This window comes from Phoenix dactylifera, chromosome 7, assembly GCF_009389715.1.
Source record: "Phoenix dactylifera cultivar Barhee BC4 chromosome 7, palm_55x_up_171113_PBpolish2nd_filt_p, whole genome shotgun sequence".
NCBI lineage: Eukaryota > Viridiplantae > Streptophyta > Magnoliopsida > Arecales > Arecaceae > Phoenix > Phoenix dactylifera.
In genome coordinates, this window is record NC_052398.1 from 14488014 (window position 1) to 14502778 (window position 14765).

Here is a 14765-nt window from a genome sequence, read left to right on the forward strand (position 1 = left end):
TTCTATAATTAATATATTTAAAATTTAAATATATTATTTATAAATAATAATATAATTAATGTATTAATATTAATTATTAATAAATATTTATTAAATATCAATAAATTTAACATGTGATTTATTGATCATTAATATATTTACTTATTAATAAATATATTTATTGTAATTATAATAAATATATCTATTAATATATCAAAAATATACTAACATTTATTTACTCTAAGAAATATATATATTCTAATATATATATATATCTAATTTAAAATATTTGTTAACTCATTATATTTAAATAATCAAAATGGCTCATATTGGCGGTCTTCATGTAAGTGGATATAAATTGCCAACAAATAGACTGAATAAAAAAAATCATTATTTGAATTGTTTATTCAAGAGTATGATTGAAAATTTGGTAATATTGCTACATGAGATTACTTCTAACCAAATATGGTAAAACAATTGGCAATAGCAGTAACTCTACTTTTCGATGCTGTTTTTTGAAGTAATTTTTTCACCAACCAAACATTATAAAATTTATTTTTCTCTGCAGTCATGTTTTCAAATAAATGATTTCCTGATGTACCCTAACCACACGAACCTTATAGATAAAATAAGAAGTTAGCTTTAAAATTAGTGCCGGAACATGTTTTCTCTACTGTGGGCATAAGTGGCACTGTAGCAGGATTTCCCCCCAACTTATCTTTTAAAGTAGCAGAACAACCGCTTGCGTTGGTTCCTTGCAATTTTTTTTTTCTTTGCGTATTCTATTCACAAACTCCCAGTCTTAATAACTATGAAGACTGCACCGAGCCAAGTTCTAAAAATGTAGATCATATCCTTTCACACTGTGTGTCATCCCTAATTGCAAGTGGCAAGATCAGCATCAGACGTTTCATCAACTGCAATTCAAACGTGAACCAACATCTTTAATCATCAATCCAAGGAAATTTCGTTCCTCATTCAGAATGTGAAAATAAGCCCTCAAGAAACAAATTCACTAATTGTCAGCTTGCAAACTGAACTAGATGGCTCCCATTTGATGAAAAGGATACAAATGGAACTAAAGATGGATCTTCTTTATCACCGATCGCATCGTGTTTCGCAGTTCGAAAATGTCGATTCACATAATATATATGCAGTCTCTCATTTGATTATCCACCAAAGAGTTCTCTACAGGAATCAAAGCCATAATTTACAATTTTCCACAATAAATGAGCTGCTTATTTGACCATATCAATTGATAATCATGCATGCATTTGCAAAAACAAGGAGGAAAAGATGGAAAAAAGATTTTAAAATGTATTTACTCAAAGAAATGACCCAGTTGAATGCGTGAAGAAATAGTCATCACTAATCCAAATGAACATCTGTCTAATAAATTTGGCTGCAGTGTCCATTATCTACTGGCATTTTCTATCAAAAAAAAAACCCGGCCCTTTATCATCCATGCATATTATAAATTCAAATATATCTTTTGTTATAATATTAATATATCAGCTAATATTTTTAAATTATCTTTTTTTTGTACTTTCTTAAATAGATGTTCCAGTTGATAAATTTAAGAATTAATGTTTTATAACCATTGCTAATTCATGATTTACTATATTGGGAGAAATATTAATATCTGGCTCCTTATATATAGTTAAGATTTCAGTAACTTTCAAATTTTTCCAATTTTTCCAATTTTTCCAATTTTTCCAATTTTTCATCCATCCAAAATAAACTATAGTTTTCATTAGGAGAAACTAACGAGGGAAACAATATAAATACGAGAAATGGGAAATGATGGTTAAAATATGATCACGAGAAGTGCGAAACATGATTATAAGAAGAGCAAAAATATTATACCAAACATATTTAAAAAAACACAAAGATGATATAAAAACCATTTCTAGGTAGCTAGAAATGGCTCATGTTCTAAGTAAACCTACAAAAGCCTATAAAGCAAAACAATTAATTTATATCTTGTTTCTTCTAACGATGAGAATTAGAATGTAAACTAGTAAGAGACCAGCTCATGTGCTCACGAGGAAAATATTCTAAATATCTAGATTATAATAACAAATTATGTTGATTTTACTGTGAAACAAATTCAGAGAAGATGGTTGCATATAGGATCATGATAAAGCATGCTTTCTATCTTTCTTTTCTTGTTTTGGCAATGGCATGGTTGCTATTTACTCCAGCAAAACAAGCAAGCCATAACATATATTGAACCGAACTGCTCAAACGAGCTCAACCAATTGATCGGAAAGTAACCAATTGATCGGAAAGTACATAGATCTCGAATAATAAAAGCTAGCGACCATGAACATACAATATTACTTTCAGAAAGCCCCAGACTAGCAAGTTTTTTTTTTGAGAGTAACAAATAGAGCAAGTTAATGAGCATCATTCTTTTTGAGAAATTGCTTTCTGGCGAAAGCCCAGATGTTGAAGTATGCTCTAGAGAGATGAAATTATATATTGAATTATTCACAAGGGGTGGAAAGAAGAGTTCCAAAAAGAATCGACTCCTAAAATTTTCAGCCAAATTAATAATTTATTAAGCCTGAAATTGATGAAGCAAGGCCCGTCTTTCAGAAATAGTATGCAGTTACTGATACATGCAAGAACCAAGAGTCTCTAAACTAGTCCTGCACCACACATACAATAGAACAACAGCTTCAAATGACAACAGCAACCACACAGTCCTCATATTTTCCTATAGATGTATGGAGGCATCAATGCTTGAAGATCGTTCACATTTCCACGATGATTTTCCCTGTAGCATGACCATCTATGCTCTTAGCCCAACCCTCCTCTGCTTTGCTCAAAGGATGCCTTGAATCCACCACTGTCTTGAGCTTACCTTCCTTCGCCAAATCTACCACAAACTTCAAGTCCTCCCCCTTTGGCGCTAATAGCAAGGGCACCAGCTGCTTCTTGGAGAAGGTCACCTTTTTTAAGACAAAAGCAACCATACTCTTGAAAGTCGGAGTTATGTCGATGACCTTTCCATTAGTAGTCAAATTAGGCTCAAAGGTGGACCAGCCAATGCCGGTAGCGCAGTGGATCACTGAATCATATTTCCTGCCTGATGGGCTCTTCAAGCTTGCACCATCTGGAGTCTTGTAGTCCAGCACCTCATCTGCACCTAGACTCTTCACAAGCTCTATGTTACGAGCACCGCAGGTAGCCGTCACATGGAGGTTTGCAAGCTTGGCAAGCTGGACAGCATAATGTCCCACACCACCAGAGGCAGCAGTGATCAGGACATTTGATGGCCCATTAGCACCATTGAACTTGGTCCCACCAGACTTCAGTGCCTGGAGGGCAGTAACAGCAGCTGTAGGCAAGCTGGCACCTTCAGCTGCAGATACTTCAGAAGGCCTACTGACTGTAAGGGCCACTGGCGCTGCAGCAAACTCGGCGAGCCCGCCACCATTCTGTCAAAAAGTGAGTCCTGATTTAGAAGAATGTGAAACAAGCAACAAGAGATTGGGCACCAAGTAGATATTCAGCTGTCTGGTTTCAAACAGCACTCAATGTTCTTTTGATGATGTGCCAGGCCCTTATTGATAGATAAGATGTGCAGCATCCACCTTGCAGTGCGATGACTTCATGATCAATATAGTACTATCTATCCACCATTACGAACCTAACACATCATCCAACAGCACTGCCATGATAGCAGACACAATAACGACAATAGACAGCACAAGTATGGCTGCTTATCGCACAAGAATGGAAACATTTTGCTTTGATCAACCAAAACAGCAATCTTTGCATGTTTTTATAAAAATGGATTCATGCATGCGTCCAGCATAATCTCTTACTACTTTCTTATTTGCTTCAATGAATTCTGGAAAATAGTTCTCCATTCAAAAAATCACACGTTAACAATAACATAACAAAAGTGAGGCTTTGAAGTTCTGTGAAGCAACAAATAAAAGGATGATGTTCAGGCAGATTTGTGACAAAACTAAGGACAGTTCAAAATTAGAATGCTAAAAGAAGCACATTTGAAGCATGGATAAGTTAGTCTGAAAAGGGGAGAGAGTATGAGAATCTTGATAGATATGGTGATGGAAAAATAAGAATTCAATTCCCTCTTGAAAAAAAAAAGAACTATAATCTGTTTTATTTTGGCATACTCTGTCATGACACTAAATTTTTATCTGGTTCAGGCAGCCTAAACTACAACTGGAGTTAACTTTGTACTGTCTATGTGGTTTCTTTTCATTTATTTCCTACCTTCCCTTGAACCAAGTGGGAAGAAACATTTAGAAAGTCCATCACTTACCTGAAAGTTAAGCATGGCAACGACTTTGTCACCTGCTTTAAAGGAGCCCACTCCAGGACCTACCTCAGTAACTTCTCCTGCAACATCAGCACCTGTTTCACCAGGGCAATGCATTATGAAATTTATTCTGCAATGCTCCATTCAGTAAAGAATGCAATATTAGAAAGAACAGGGGAAGGTATCAGGCAAAAGTTTAACTAGAAAAAACAATTGAAAAAATAGTACTCCACAAAACATAGGCCTGTTGCTACTTGTGATGCATGTATCAGAAAAGAGAAAAAGAAAGAGTATTGTAAATTTTAATTTCTGGATCCTAAAATAAAGATATAAGGATAAATTATATGCATAAGGACTGATAACATGTTGAATATTGTCTCAAATTTTGACTTCGATGGAGTACATATTTATAGAATTTTTTATATGAAAAATTCATTTTGGGGTCTTCTTGTGCTAAAATAAAGACATAAGGCTTAGGCCCTAAGTAGTAGGCTTGAGGGTACCTAATGATTGGGTCTTGAGTTATAAGGCCTGAGGGTATCTTAAGACTAAAGATCAGCATACTTGTGTGCAAAATTCGCCATCTTAATACTGAACCCTCGTACCGGTGCCATACCAACACGGTGTTGGTACAGTATGATATGAAGTCTTTTCGGCATATGAGTATTTGTATGCCATCCGTACCGGATACCAGTACCGAACCGGTATGGTATAGTACGTCCTATAACGTCCGATTCAGGCTAGTACGACAAACTATGTTGTGTGTATGGCTAATAATGTACTTCCTCCTGGTTCAACCTGTGTTACTTTCATGTTTTTTATTCCAATTCCTTGCCTAAATAGCAGTATGGCACATCATATACCTCTCTGTTTGGTCGTCTTCCATCCCGCTGCCCTCCGAGCCTGACGTTTTATGCCCTCAATCTCCATTAACCTGAAATTGACCAACTTTAGGGACTGATAGGCAGCAAGCGGGCAGCATTTTTCTTTCTTCAAACTTCTCCTGATCTCTCTTCCTCCTTGATCTTGTCTTTCAAATTTCTCTAAACACTAGAATTAAAGCTTCCCATAATATAACACCTTTTCTCAAAGCTTCCCGTCCATTTCTTTTCTTCAGATTTGATCTCCTTCCATATCTTTCAACCCATATCTTTGTACATGATTTTAAGGTACTCCACCAGATTAAATCCATTCCCATTGATAAAATTTTCTTGAAACCTCCTTTAACATGTACCTTGAATCCCATTTTTCTCACTCTCATTTTTCTCTTAAATTTCTCCTTCCATATCCTTGGAGAACCTTTTCCTTTATTCCATTCACCCTTACTAACAATTTCACGAATAATTACTTCATCATTCACCAGTGGCATGAGACATATGATAGTTGGAGACAGAATTTCTGTTCAATGGACTCAAGTGTCTAAGCCTTACCCATTAAACCTTGATCATGATCTAAGTTCTTATGTTATGTACGCTAAATTTACATATAATTTTGGCATACTTAAACAATTTGAATTGAAATTTTGAGGCTTACACCTTTGTCCACCTCAATGTTTAGCTTCTCCTTGTAGGAACATACTGCATCTTCTATAGCCTAAACCATTTACTACCTAGAGCATAATTAGCACATTAACAAAAGATTAAATCAGTGGACAAGCGCATTTACAAACTTACAGATGCTATACTACAGTTTTCTGAGAATCTTGCACCCCCTTGGTTCCCTCAATAAAGACCAATTACCACTTCTTGTTAAACAGGAGAAAACTCTTTCCTCTTCAATACACCATATGCTCTAACCATTTAGTCTCCTGACAGCTTAACTACCTCTAGTTTAAGTATAGATAGTCGAAGCGGAAAACAAATGCATTAGTAAAAGGTGATCCTAAGCCTGATTTCCAAATTTAAACTAAAGGCATTTGTAGAAGACTAGATGACCAAACAATTTATTTAAGTTCGTAAGGTAGTCTGTAACATCCAGATTTAATAGTATACCTCTAGTAAATATTTTAGCAAGGGAAAGAATGGCCTATAAGAAAATTCCCTGAAAAAATGTTGAAAATTTTAACAGTGAATCAGCAATAGGAGGTGCGTAACAGAATATATCTACACAGAAATTCATTATCTTGATCAGATCACCAAGAAGTCTTTGACCAAAAAGTAGGCAAGCTAAACTTGCATCTGCATTCCATGAGCACTCCAAAGGAAGAACTACCACAACAAGTGCATAAAAGAACAACTATCCCATTCATTTGGTAAGAGTGGAAGCTTACATGGTATGAAGGGAAATTTGGATGGCAAAAATGGTCGAAGCATTCCTTTCTGAATTTTCCAATCAACTGGATTTATACTTGTTGCTTCCAGCTTTAACAAAATCTCATCTTTCTTTGGTGAAGGAATTGGAACCTTGACATGCTGCAATAGCATAAATTCCAATAAAGACTTGTGAAAGTACTTTAATTAAGAATACAGCATTCTTCTACACATAGATAGCACAAAGTCTTACAAAACTAACAGTTATAACCCATAAAGTTGGTTTGAACATTGGTTGCATCAAACAATGGTCTTGCATGTCTATTTTGATACCAGCACCATCATGGTGTCTCAATTGATACCATGAGAGCCTCAAACCGAGCATGTTAAGAGATGACTTGATGGTCGTTTGTCATTTATTTTTCAGCAAACTAAAACCTCGCTTTTAAAGAACAGTCTCATAAATATGTAAAATTACGCAATGGCTTATTAAATTTTAATTTGAGGCATATATCAAGTCCTTATACTACCACAAACATAAAAAGATGGGAAATTCTTGGGTCGCTGGTTAGCTCACATAAAAAGTTGCACAAGTTCACATCTTGCTGGGTTGGCAACCGAACATTCAACCACCCACTGCGAGTTGCACTTATTCCCATGAGTTACAATCATATCCCCTTATGCCATGCGATACAAGGACTCGTATGCATGAAACAGGCACCTTACAGCATTACTCTAAAAAAATTGCTCATAAAAAGATGCAAAAAATAATCAATTTTACTGTACAAGATACACTAAAGAATGATTCCTCGAAGGGAAAAAAAAATTGAAAAGGGAGGTTCTATTAAATAAAACAACTTTGAGAAAGAGTGTTGAAAAATGCATCTGGAAACTATATTTAATTTTCTAAAAAATTCATCAAAAGCTGGAAACACATGCATGAAAGAGGAAGGCGGTTTAATATATGTTTTCTTTGGCAGAACAGGGGAAAAACCCTTCTTTTTAAGAGAAAATAGAAAACTACTCCATAGTCAATACACCAAACTCAACATCCACACGTACAAAAAAAATAAAACAAAAGGAATAAAAAAAAATCCGTTGACACATGGACCCCATCCCAACAGTAGTTAGTATATATGTTTAGGCATCGCCAACAGTGCATAATTTAGACTAAATAGTTGATAATTTAGACTTCTATTCATCAGACAACGAGTCAACCAACTACCCCATCATGACGAGAATAACAAAAAAGTTCAAAAAAAAAAACACTTTTTATTCGATAGGATTATTAAAAGGTCATCCATGACATCATGACATCGTTTTAAGGTTCGGGTACCGAATTGAGATGAAGATGAATAGAATCCACTCCATAACAAAGATCCAGGCAAAAGAAATTAAACAAACAAAACCTCCTATCATTGAAAGAAATATAAATTCTTATTTCCGGAAACAAGAACTCGAAGGAATGAAACCAAACAAACGACAAAAGTAGAAGAAAAGAAGATAAACATAAGCAAAGGAGAGGGGCATCTCTGGAAGACTTCGGTGTACCTTCAGGCCGGCAACTCCCCCGCCGTAACCGGCGTACTCGACCGCCTGCATGACTTTCCCGGCCATGGAAGAAAGGTTAGAGAGAGAGAGAGAGAGAGAGAGAGAGAGAGAGAGGAGTTTGGTTCGGAGATAATTAGAAGAAAATATTCGCACCGGTATGGCAAGAAACCTGGCCACGCGTGATTCACGCGCCGGCTATGCCTGGGAGTGAATTTACGAATATGCCCCTAAATGGGCGAACTTGTCAAAGTGGACTCACTTGACCAGGTTTTGGGGCTGACCCGACATGAGATTCAACTTTTGTAGAGCTCAGATTTCAAATTGGTATTGACTCGATTTCTCTTAATTGACTCTTAAACACCAACTATAATTCATTTCAATTTCATCTTCTTTTTTTTTTTTGATATTTTTATCTAATGCAAATCTTTGAAGGATATCTTTATTTTAATATATTTAGTATGAAAATATATAATACAAATGGATTGTGAAACATTTGAAGTTTCTATTTCTCCCCTACCCAAAAACCTACACACCTAATTCTCTAATTCATCCCCACAACCCCTCATTCCCAACTCCTATCATACATTTGAGGGTATGCAGATGGCTGCACCCTTCCGACGCTCGATGTCTAATTATCACAGGTATTTTTTTAATTTTTACTCTAATTATTAATTTAATATATGGTTGTATGTTAATAATAAATTATAGGCTTAGGGCTTTATATATCCATATACAAATATCTCAATTTATATTCTTAAAAGTCAATATTAAATTATATTTAATAATAATAATAATAATAATAATAATATAATGTGTGTGCATAATGAAGTCTTGATTTTTGAGACTCACTAGATACATGGCCAGGTCTTTAAATCAATTCGACTTGAGTAACTTCCAAGTTCAATCATTTTTTGAGGTTCTAAACTATGATGGAGACTAAGAAAGTTGACCTAACTTTTTATCTTGCCAAAAATTATTTTATTAATTATTTTTTCTCTTTTCAAGTTGGATCAAGGTTTCTACCTCAGCATGAGATCCTAGTCTGTACTAGGAAGCAATTATCCAAAGATGCTCGTTACCAAATTAGTAAAGTTTTTGACAAGTTTTTCCTTTTTTTTTTACTTTCCTAAATAGATGTTCTAACTGATAAATTTAAGAATTAATGTTTTAGAATCATTTTTAATTCATGATTTACCATATTGGGTGAGGTGTCATATCTCATTCCTTATATTTCAGTTAAGATTTCAATATATTTCAAAACTTTCCAAATTTTCCAAGCCAAAATAAACCATAATTGTTATTAGGAGAAACCAATGTGGGAAACAATATAAGAAAGATCTTACTACAAAGTGGGAAACATGATTGTAAAGAAGGCAAATATATTATACAAAAGTATATTTAAAAATACATAAAAAATATATAAAAACTGTTGCTAAGTAGCTACAAACTAATCCACAAATATTGATAAAGATTCTTCTTTCACAAGTATTTACTCTCCTATAAAAAATAAAATAAATAAAATCCCTGATTTATTACAACAATTTGCTCAAGATCATCAAAAAGAACCTTTGATTTAAAATTTCCCACTCCTTGCCCTACATGTTCTCTTCATAGCTTATTCACTTGGAGCCTTTGTTTGCAAAATATAATTTTCCAAGAAGTTTCCAAAAGAAACACACTAGTTTCCAATTTGATTTCCTAGAAAACTCTTACTTGAATGAGAAATAGTTTTCTCATAATGATAAATAAATCTATCAAGATGATTATATCTCGATTTTTTAAAACCTTGAACTAGAATAGGTATCTAAAAAATTTACAACTTCATTTTTTGTCTCACAAAATCCAATAAATGAACAAAAAGTTCCATTGGTAGACAAACACAATAACTTCCCAAATTAAAGCAAGATAGGAGTATTTCATTCGAGATCGAATCATTTATTCCGAGGCGAATAATTTCAAAATCAAACAAGGGCCAAACGATTGCCTTACAATTCTAGATAGTAGCTTGTCCATAGGCATGAGCCAACAAGGTAATAGATGATCAGACTTTTGAATGAGGGATGCAAAATATACATGGTGTAGGAGCCATGAATGCCTCTCTATTAAGGTGGGCCTCATATCTAATTCTCATAAGACCTGCAACCTTTCGGAAAGATTGTCGAGTTTTGAAATTTTAAGATTTTCTATTTTCAATCAAGTATAAAAGAATGTAATCAACAATTTCTCCATAAATATTTTTATACATTTGATCAAGTCTAGATTCTTATGTTATATGCATGAGAGAAAAAGAAGTACAAGCGATATCTCCAACAAAGATCATATTGCATATTGACCCAAAAGACTTGGTAGAACTGCTGCTCTACATTGAGGGCTCGTTTGGTTCGCGGAAAAAGAAGAGGAAAAGTGTGGTCAACGGAAAAGTAATGAGATGCCTCTTATTTGGTTGGAGTTTTCAAATGAGAGAGATGGAAAAGTTGTATTCCCATGGGAATATGATTCCCACATTTCATGGAAAAGTCTTTCCCATGAGAAACATGGGAAAGTAACTTTTCCATGAGGCAGAAATCACTCCATTTTTATTTTTTTTCCAAAAAGACTCTTCAGCACTAAAGAGGCATTAAAGACCTAATTTTTATTAAGAGTATAATAGGAATTACACATAACTTTTCCAGAAAAGTGGATGGTCAACCAAACATAAGCACTATAGAAATCTGTCACTTTTCTATGTTTAAACAAACATGCCCAAAGTACATTCTCAGGCATTCTCTTCCTAGGAATCCTCTTTCTAGAAATCATATTCCTAGAAGAAAAAATGTTTCCCGCGAACCAAACAAGCCCTGAAGATGTTTGCTAAAGCTATCATCTTTTCAGCTGCATGTAAAATATGTATAACTTGCATCGAAGAGAATTTGTGATAATAACTAACCCATTTCTCCCTATCCCCCTCCAAAATGGTATGATTGGATTGTCATGATGATATGAGTGAATTAACTTGATTTTGTACTTTAGCATGGCAAGGTTTTACAAGAAAAGCATGTCCATAGTTAAAAAAAAAGTATAAATCAAAGAATATAAGTTTTTAATAGAATGCAGTATAAATGCAGAATATTGTATAGCCATGGCTACTATAACTTTGATGTGCTTCGGATCCAAAACTCCCTTTCAGCTCCTTCATGTATCTCCATTTCCACTTGTCTTTTTTCCCCTAAAAAAAAAAGAGGACAGGAATAAATTTATACCTCTATAGGTTTGTTTTCCAGATAGCATACAAGAAAAAATGAAGTAGATATACAGTAAATAAAGAAGCAAATACATACATACTTAAGCTATTATTTAGAAGAAAAAAATAAATTCCTCTTCTTCCTTCTCCTCTTCTGCATGTTTCCTTTTTAGTTGAATTTTTCACATTTGGTCCTCTCCTCATCCATCTCCTCTTCTCATTGAGAAGTTTTGTCCAAATGCTATCTTTAACATCAATCTCCATATAGCACTTCACCAATTTGTAGAGAAACAAAAACACAAAAACAACTATCATGCACAACAAGACCTTAGCTTTTTAACATTAAATACCAACCTATGAGAGCAATGGTAGACATCTAAAAACACAACCACCAAAAAAAAAGGAAAATGAGATATGACCCTCTTCTTGAACCTCTGTCAAATTAAGTTGTACAAGAGAGATGCCATTCAGCCATTTTTAGATCATAAACTAAGAGAACCTCATGAGGGAACCACAAAGATGCTCATACTATGAGAAACACACACAACCACCACTAAAAGAATGCCTTTTTATCTACTGGCATGTACACAAATATCTCCAATTCCATTTTTGACTTCAGGATTAGAAGTAGGACTAAGCCTAGCATTTCCCAACTATGTAGTAGGACTATTTGTAAAATGGAATTCAGCAAAGGGCCGAGCATTTATTATGTATTCCCTGTTTGAAACACCAAAGTTCAATCATATGGTTTGCAACATGAAAACTATATGAAATTATACGCACGTACGCATACCACATTCATTCAATGTGCATACAAACATATATAGATACATGCATACATACATACATACATATATATTAGAGGAAATCAAGCATTTAGCTCGACATAGTCCATAGCATTCTTATAGTTGTTTACAAAATCCAAGACCACCGTCTCTACCATCTCCTTCCCATCCTTATATATCATCTCAGACAAGCCACTGAGCGTTGTCTTCATGTTCTCTGCAAGCTCCACTGCCATGATGCTGGAAAGGTTGAGAGACCCCAGAGCCATGTTGCAAAGACGATTAAAACCACCGCATGAGACCGCGACAAGCCCTTCTCTAAGATGTTTCAAGATATTCTTAATTTCATTTGTGACAAGATTTGTGGTGTGCTCAATTATATCATGGATGTCTCTGCCTTGGTGTTTGCATAGCCAAATGATGGAGGAGAAGATGAGATGTTCTTCTATGTTGACTCAATAATAAAGAGTGCTAGCTCGTAGAGGACTTTGACTTGAGCATTAGTTTGGTGCTTCTTGGTTGAGTTTGATTCTGGAGTTGCTATGCTCCCCAAGTGCACAAATCTAATATGCACTTTGGATCAACTACTAAAGATTAAGATCGGATCGTGCTAGGTTTTCTCTTATTATTGTTTGAATTGTTGATCCATACTTCTATGGTTTAGTTACATTTTTCATGGCCAGTGCAAGGTTGTGATATAATTTGAAAGAAATTTTTTAGAGGTTATGGCTGCAATTTGAGGCATCACTATAACTAGAGGGGGGCCTAAGGAACACTAGCAGAGAGAATATGTCATGTCTTGATGCAGCACTCCCTTGGAAATTTGGAAGGTGATAGTTCCCTTAAAATAAAATTGTATTTGTCTATTTCTAGCTCTTGAGTAGGTAAAGGTGGAAATGCTGAGAGTGCAGGTATTGGATTTTTATTGATAGAAATGCTTAGGAAACAATTAATTTGGTTTATCCAGAGTTGCAATCTAGACCTGGATTTGATTGATCTCACAATTCTGGAACAAGTCAATATGTTCTGAACTGACATAACTTGATATTGTTATAATTAGTTAAACCTAATATAAGACTGCTTCTATCTAGATCCATCAAGGGTTGGACTGAGTCTCAGGCTCCAAGTAGTTTGGGATGATACCTCTACACTATCTAATCAACCTGCACCACTAGATCTTTTCAGGACTGAGAAGGGGAGATAATACATTAATTAAACTCTCAAAACTTTAAGATATTAGAGAAAGATCACATCATACTGCATGGAAAAAGCAAAAAGAAATGCACTAATTGGTTCATAAGTGGGTTTATGATAATTTCACTGGTCTCCCTTTATGTTATCATGCATGTTTGCAACCTTTAAAACTGTTGGGAAGGATAGAGATGAGCAATGCTAAAAAGGTAAACTTAAAAAATGAGAGGTAGCAAAGATCATGAACTAGTTTAGTGATCAAATAATAATAATAAAAAGGTCATAAACCAATTGAAAGCATTCCATAGAAGGCAACTCAGCAATATCCCAAGTCATTGGATTCCTTCGAAGGCAAAGATGCGATCCTAAACCAAGGCCCTGGATCATAACCATCCAACCGATACATTCTTGAGCTCAAAAATTATCAAAATCAGGTTTATGCAGCCCAATATTCTGAATTTTGCATGAAATACTTCGGATTTCCACTCAAATTCAATCCCTACGAGTTTAGATTATGTTCGTAGCTATTTAATTAGGCCGTGTCTTTGGAGATACTTGATTCATCCATATCGTAAATCAAGTCAATCCTTATCAAGTTGAGTAAGAATTCGCAATCCACAACATTTACTTCCCACCAAGTAGTTGCATGTCATACTCAAGTTATTGATATTTTAGATATTAAAATTTGAGAAAAAGAAGAGTAAAGAATGTATGGTCTTGATATTTTGCTGGTGCAAACAAGAAGCTTAAAAGAAGCAAGAAAAATAGACAACAAAACTAAATATCATTTCTGATGGAGGGCTAAAATGGATCGTCCGGCCCATAACTAAAAAGCTGCCCATTTTTAGCCCAATAAACGTCAACGCCAACCAGTCGAATCCACACTTCGGCCCCGAGTCAGCTCGACTTCGGGACTCTGCCGAAGGCTCCACCAACTTCAGACATTTGCCGACTCCTCCGACCAAGTTCGGGGTGCCTCCAGTATTCGCCAACCCGCACCGACCAAGCTCGAGGCGCCTACCTCAGCAGTACGCCCCGACTTTCGAGCTCGGAGCGCTCCATCAAGCACGCCTCGGAACCCGAAAAGCCGAGCTACTCCCAGCACCGTCAAGCCGACCTCGCCAAACGCATGACGCGACCTTTTAACGAGCTCGGCCTTGCTAACGACCGCGCTCATGTGTGCGGCTACGTCCATCTGCGTGGCCGTACTTTGCAACACTACCATGTCATGTCTCCATATCCGGCCTTCAACAGACGGTACATTGACCACTTCGGTTATACCCTGCCGCGACTGTCAACACCCTACCGTGCTCAAGAACGGGCAGTACTACACGCCACCAGCCAACCTAAGCTGCGCGCCACTCATCTTAGAGCCATGCCCCCTCATGATGAGGGCTGACAGTGCCTCTGCCACCTGGCCCACTCCACCGAGATCATAAATAGCTCGATCAAGTAACTTCTAAGAGACTTTTGGGCTGGACCAAATCTAC

At 35.7% G+C, this 14765-nt stretch overlaps 1 protein-coding gene across 1 annotated transcript; it reads right to left on the reverse strand.

Annotated features, from left to right (window-relative positions):
- Positions 1 to 2519: 2519 nt before the first annotated feature.
- On the reverse strand, positions 2520 to 8215 carry LOC103710611 (chloroplast envelope quinone oxidoreductase homolog). Its single transcript, XM_008796426.2, has 4 exons — positions 8080 to 8215; positions 6549 to 6690; positions 4283 to 4374; positions 2520 to 3425 (listed from the first exon to the last, which is right to left on the reverse strand). The coding sequence occupies exons 1-4, from the start codon at positions 8143 to 8145 to the stop codon at positions 2739 to 2741; spliced, it is 987 nt and encodes a 328-aa protein (XP_008794648.2). The 5' UTR covers positions 8146 to 8215; the 3' UTR covers positions 2520 to 2738.
- Positions 8216 to 14765: the final 6550 nt, after the last annotated feature.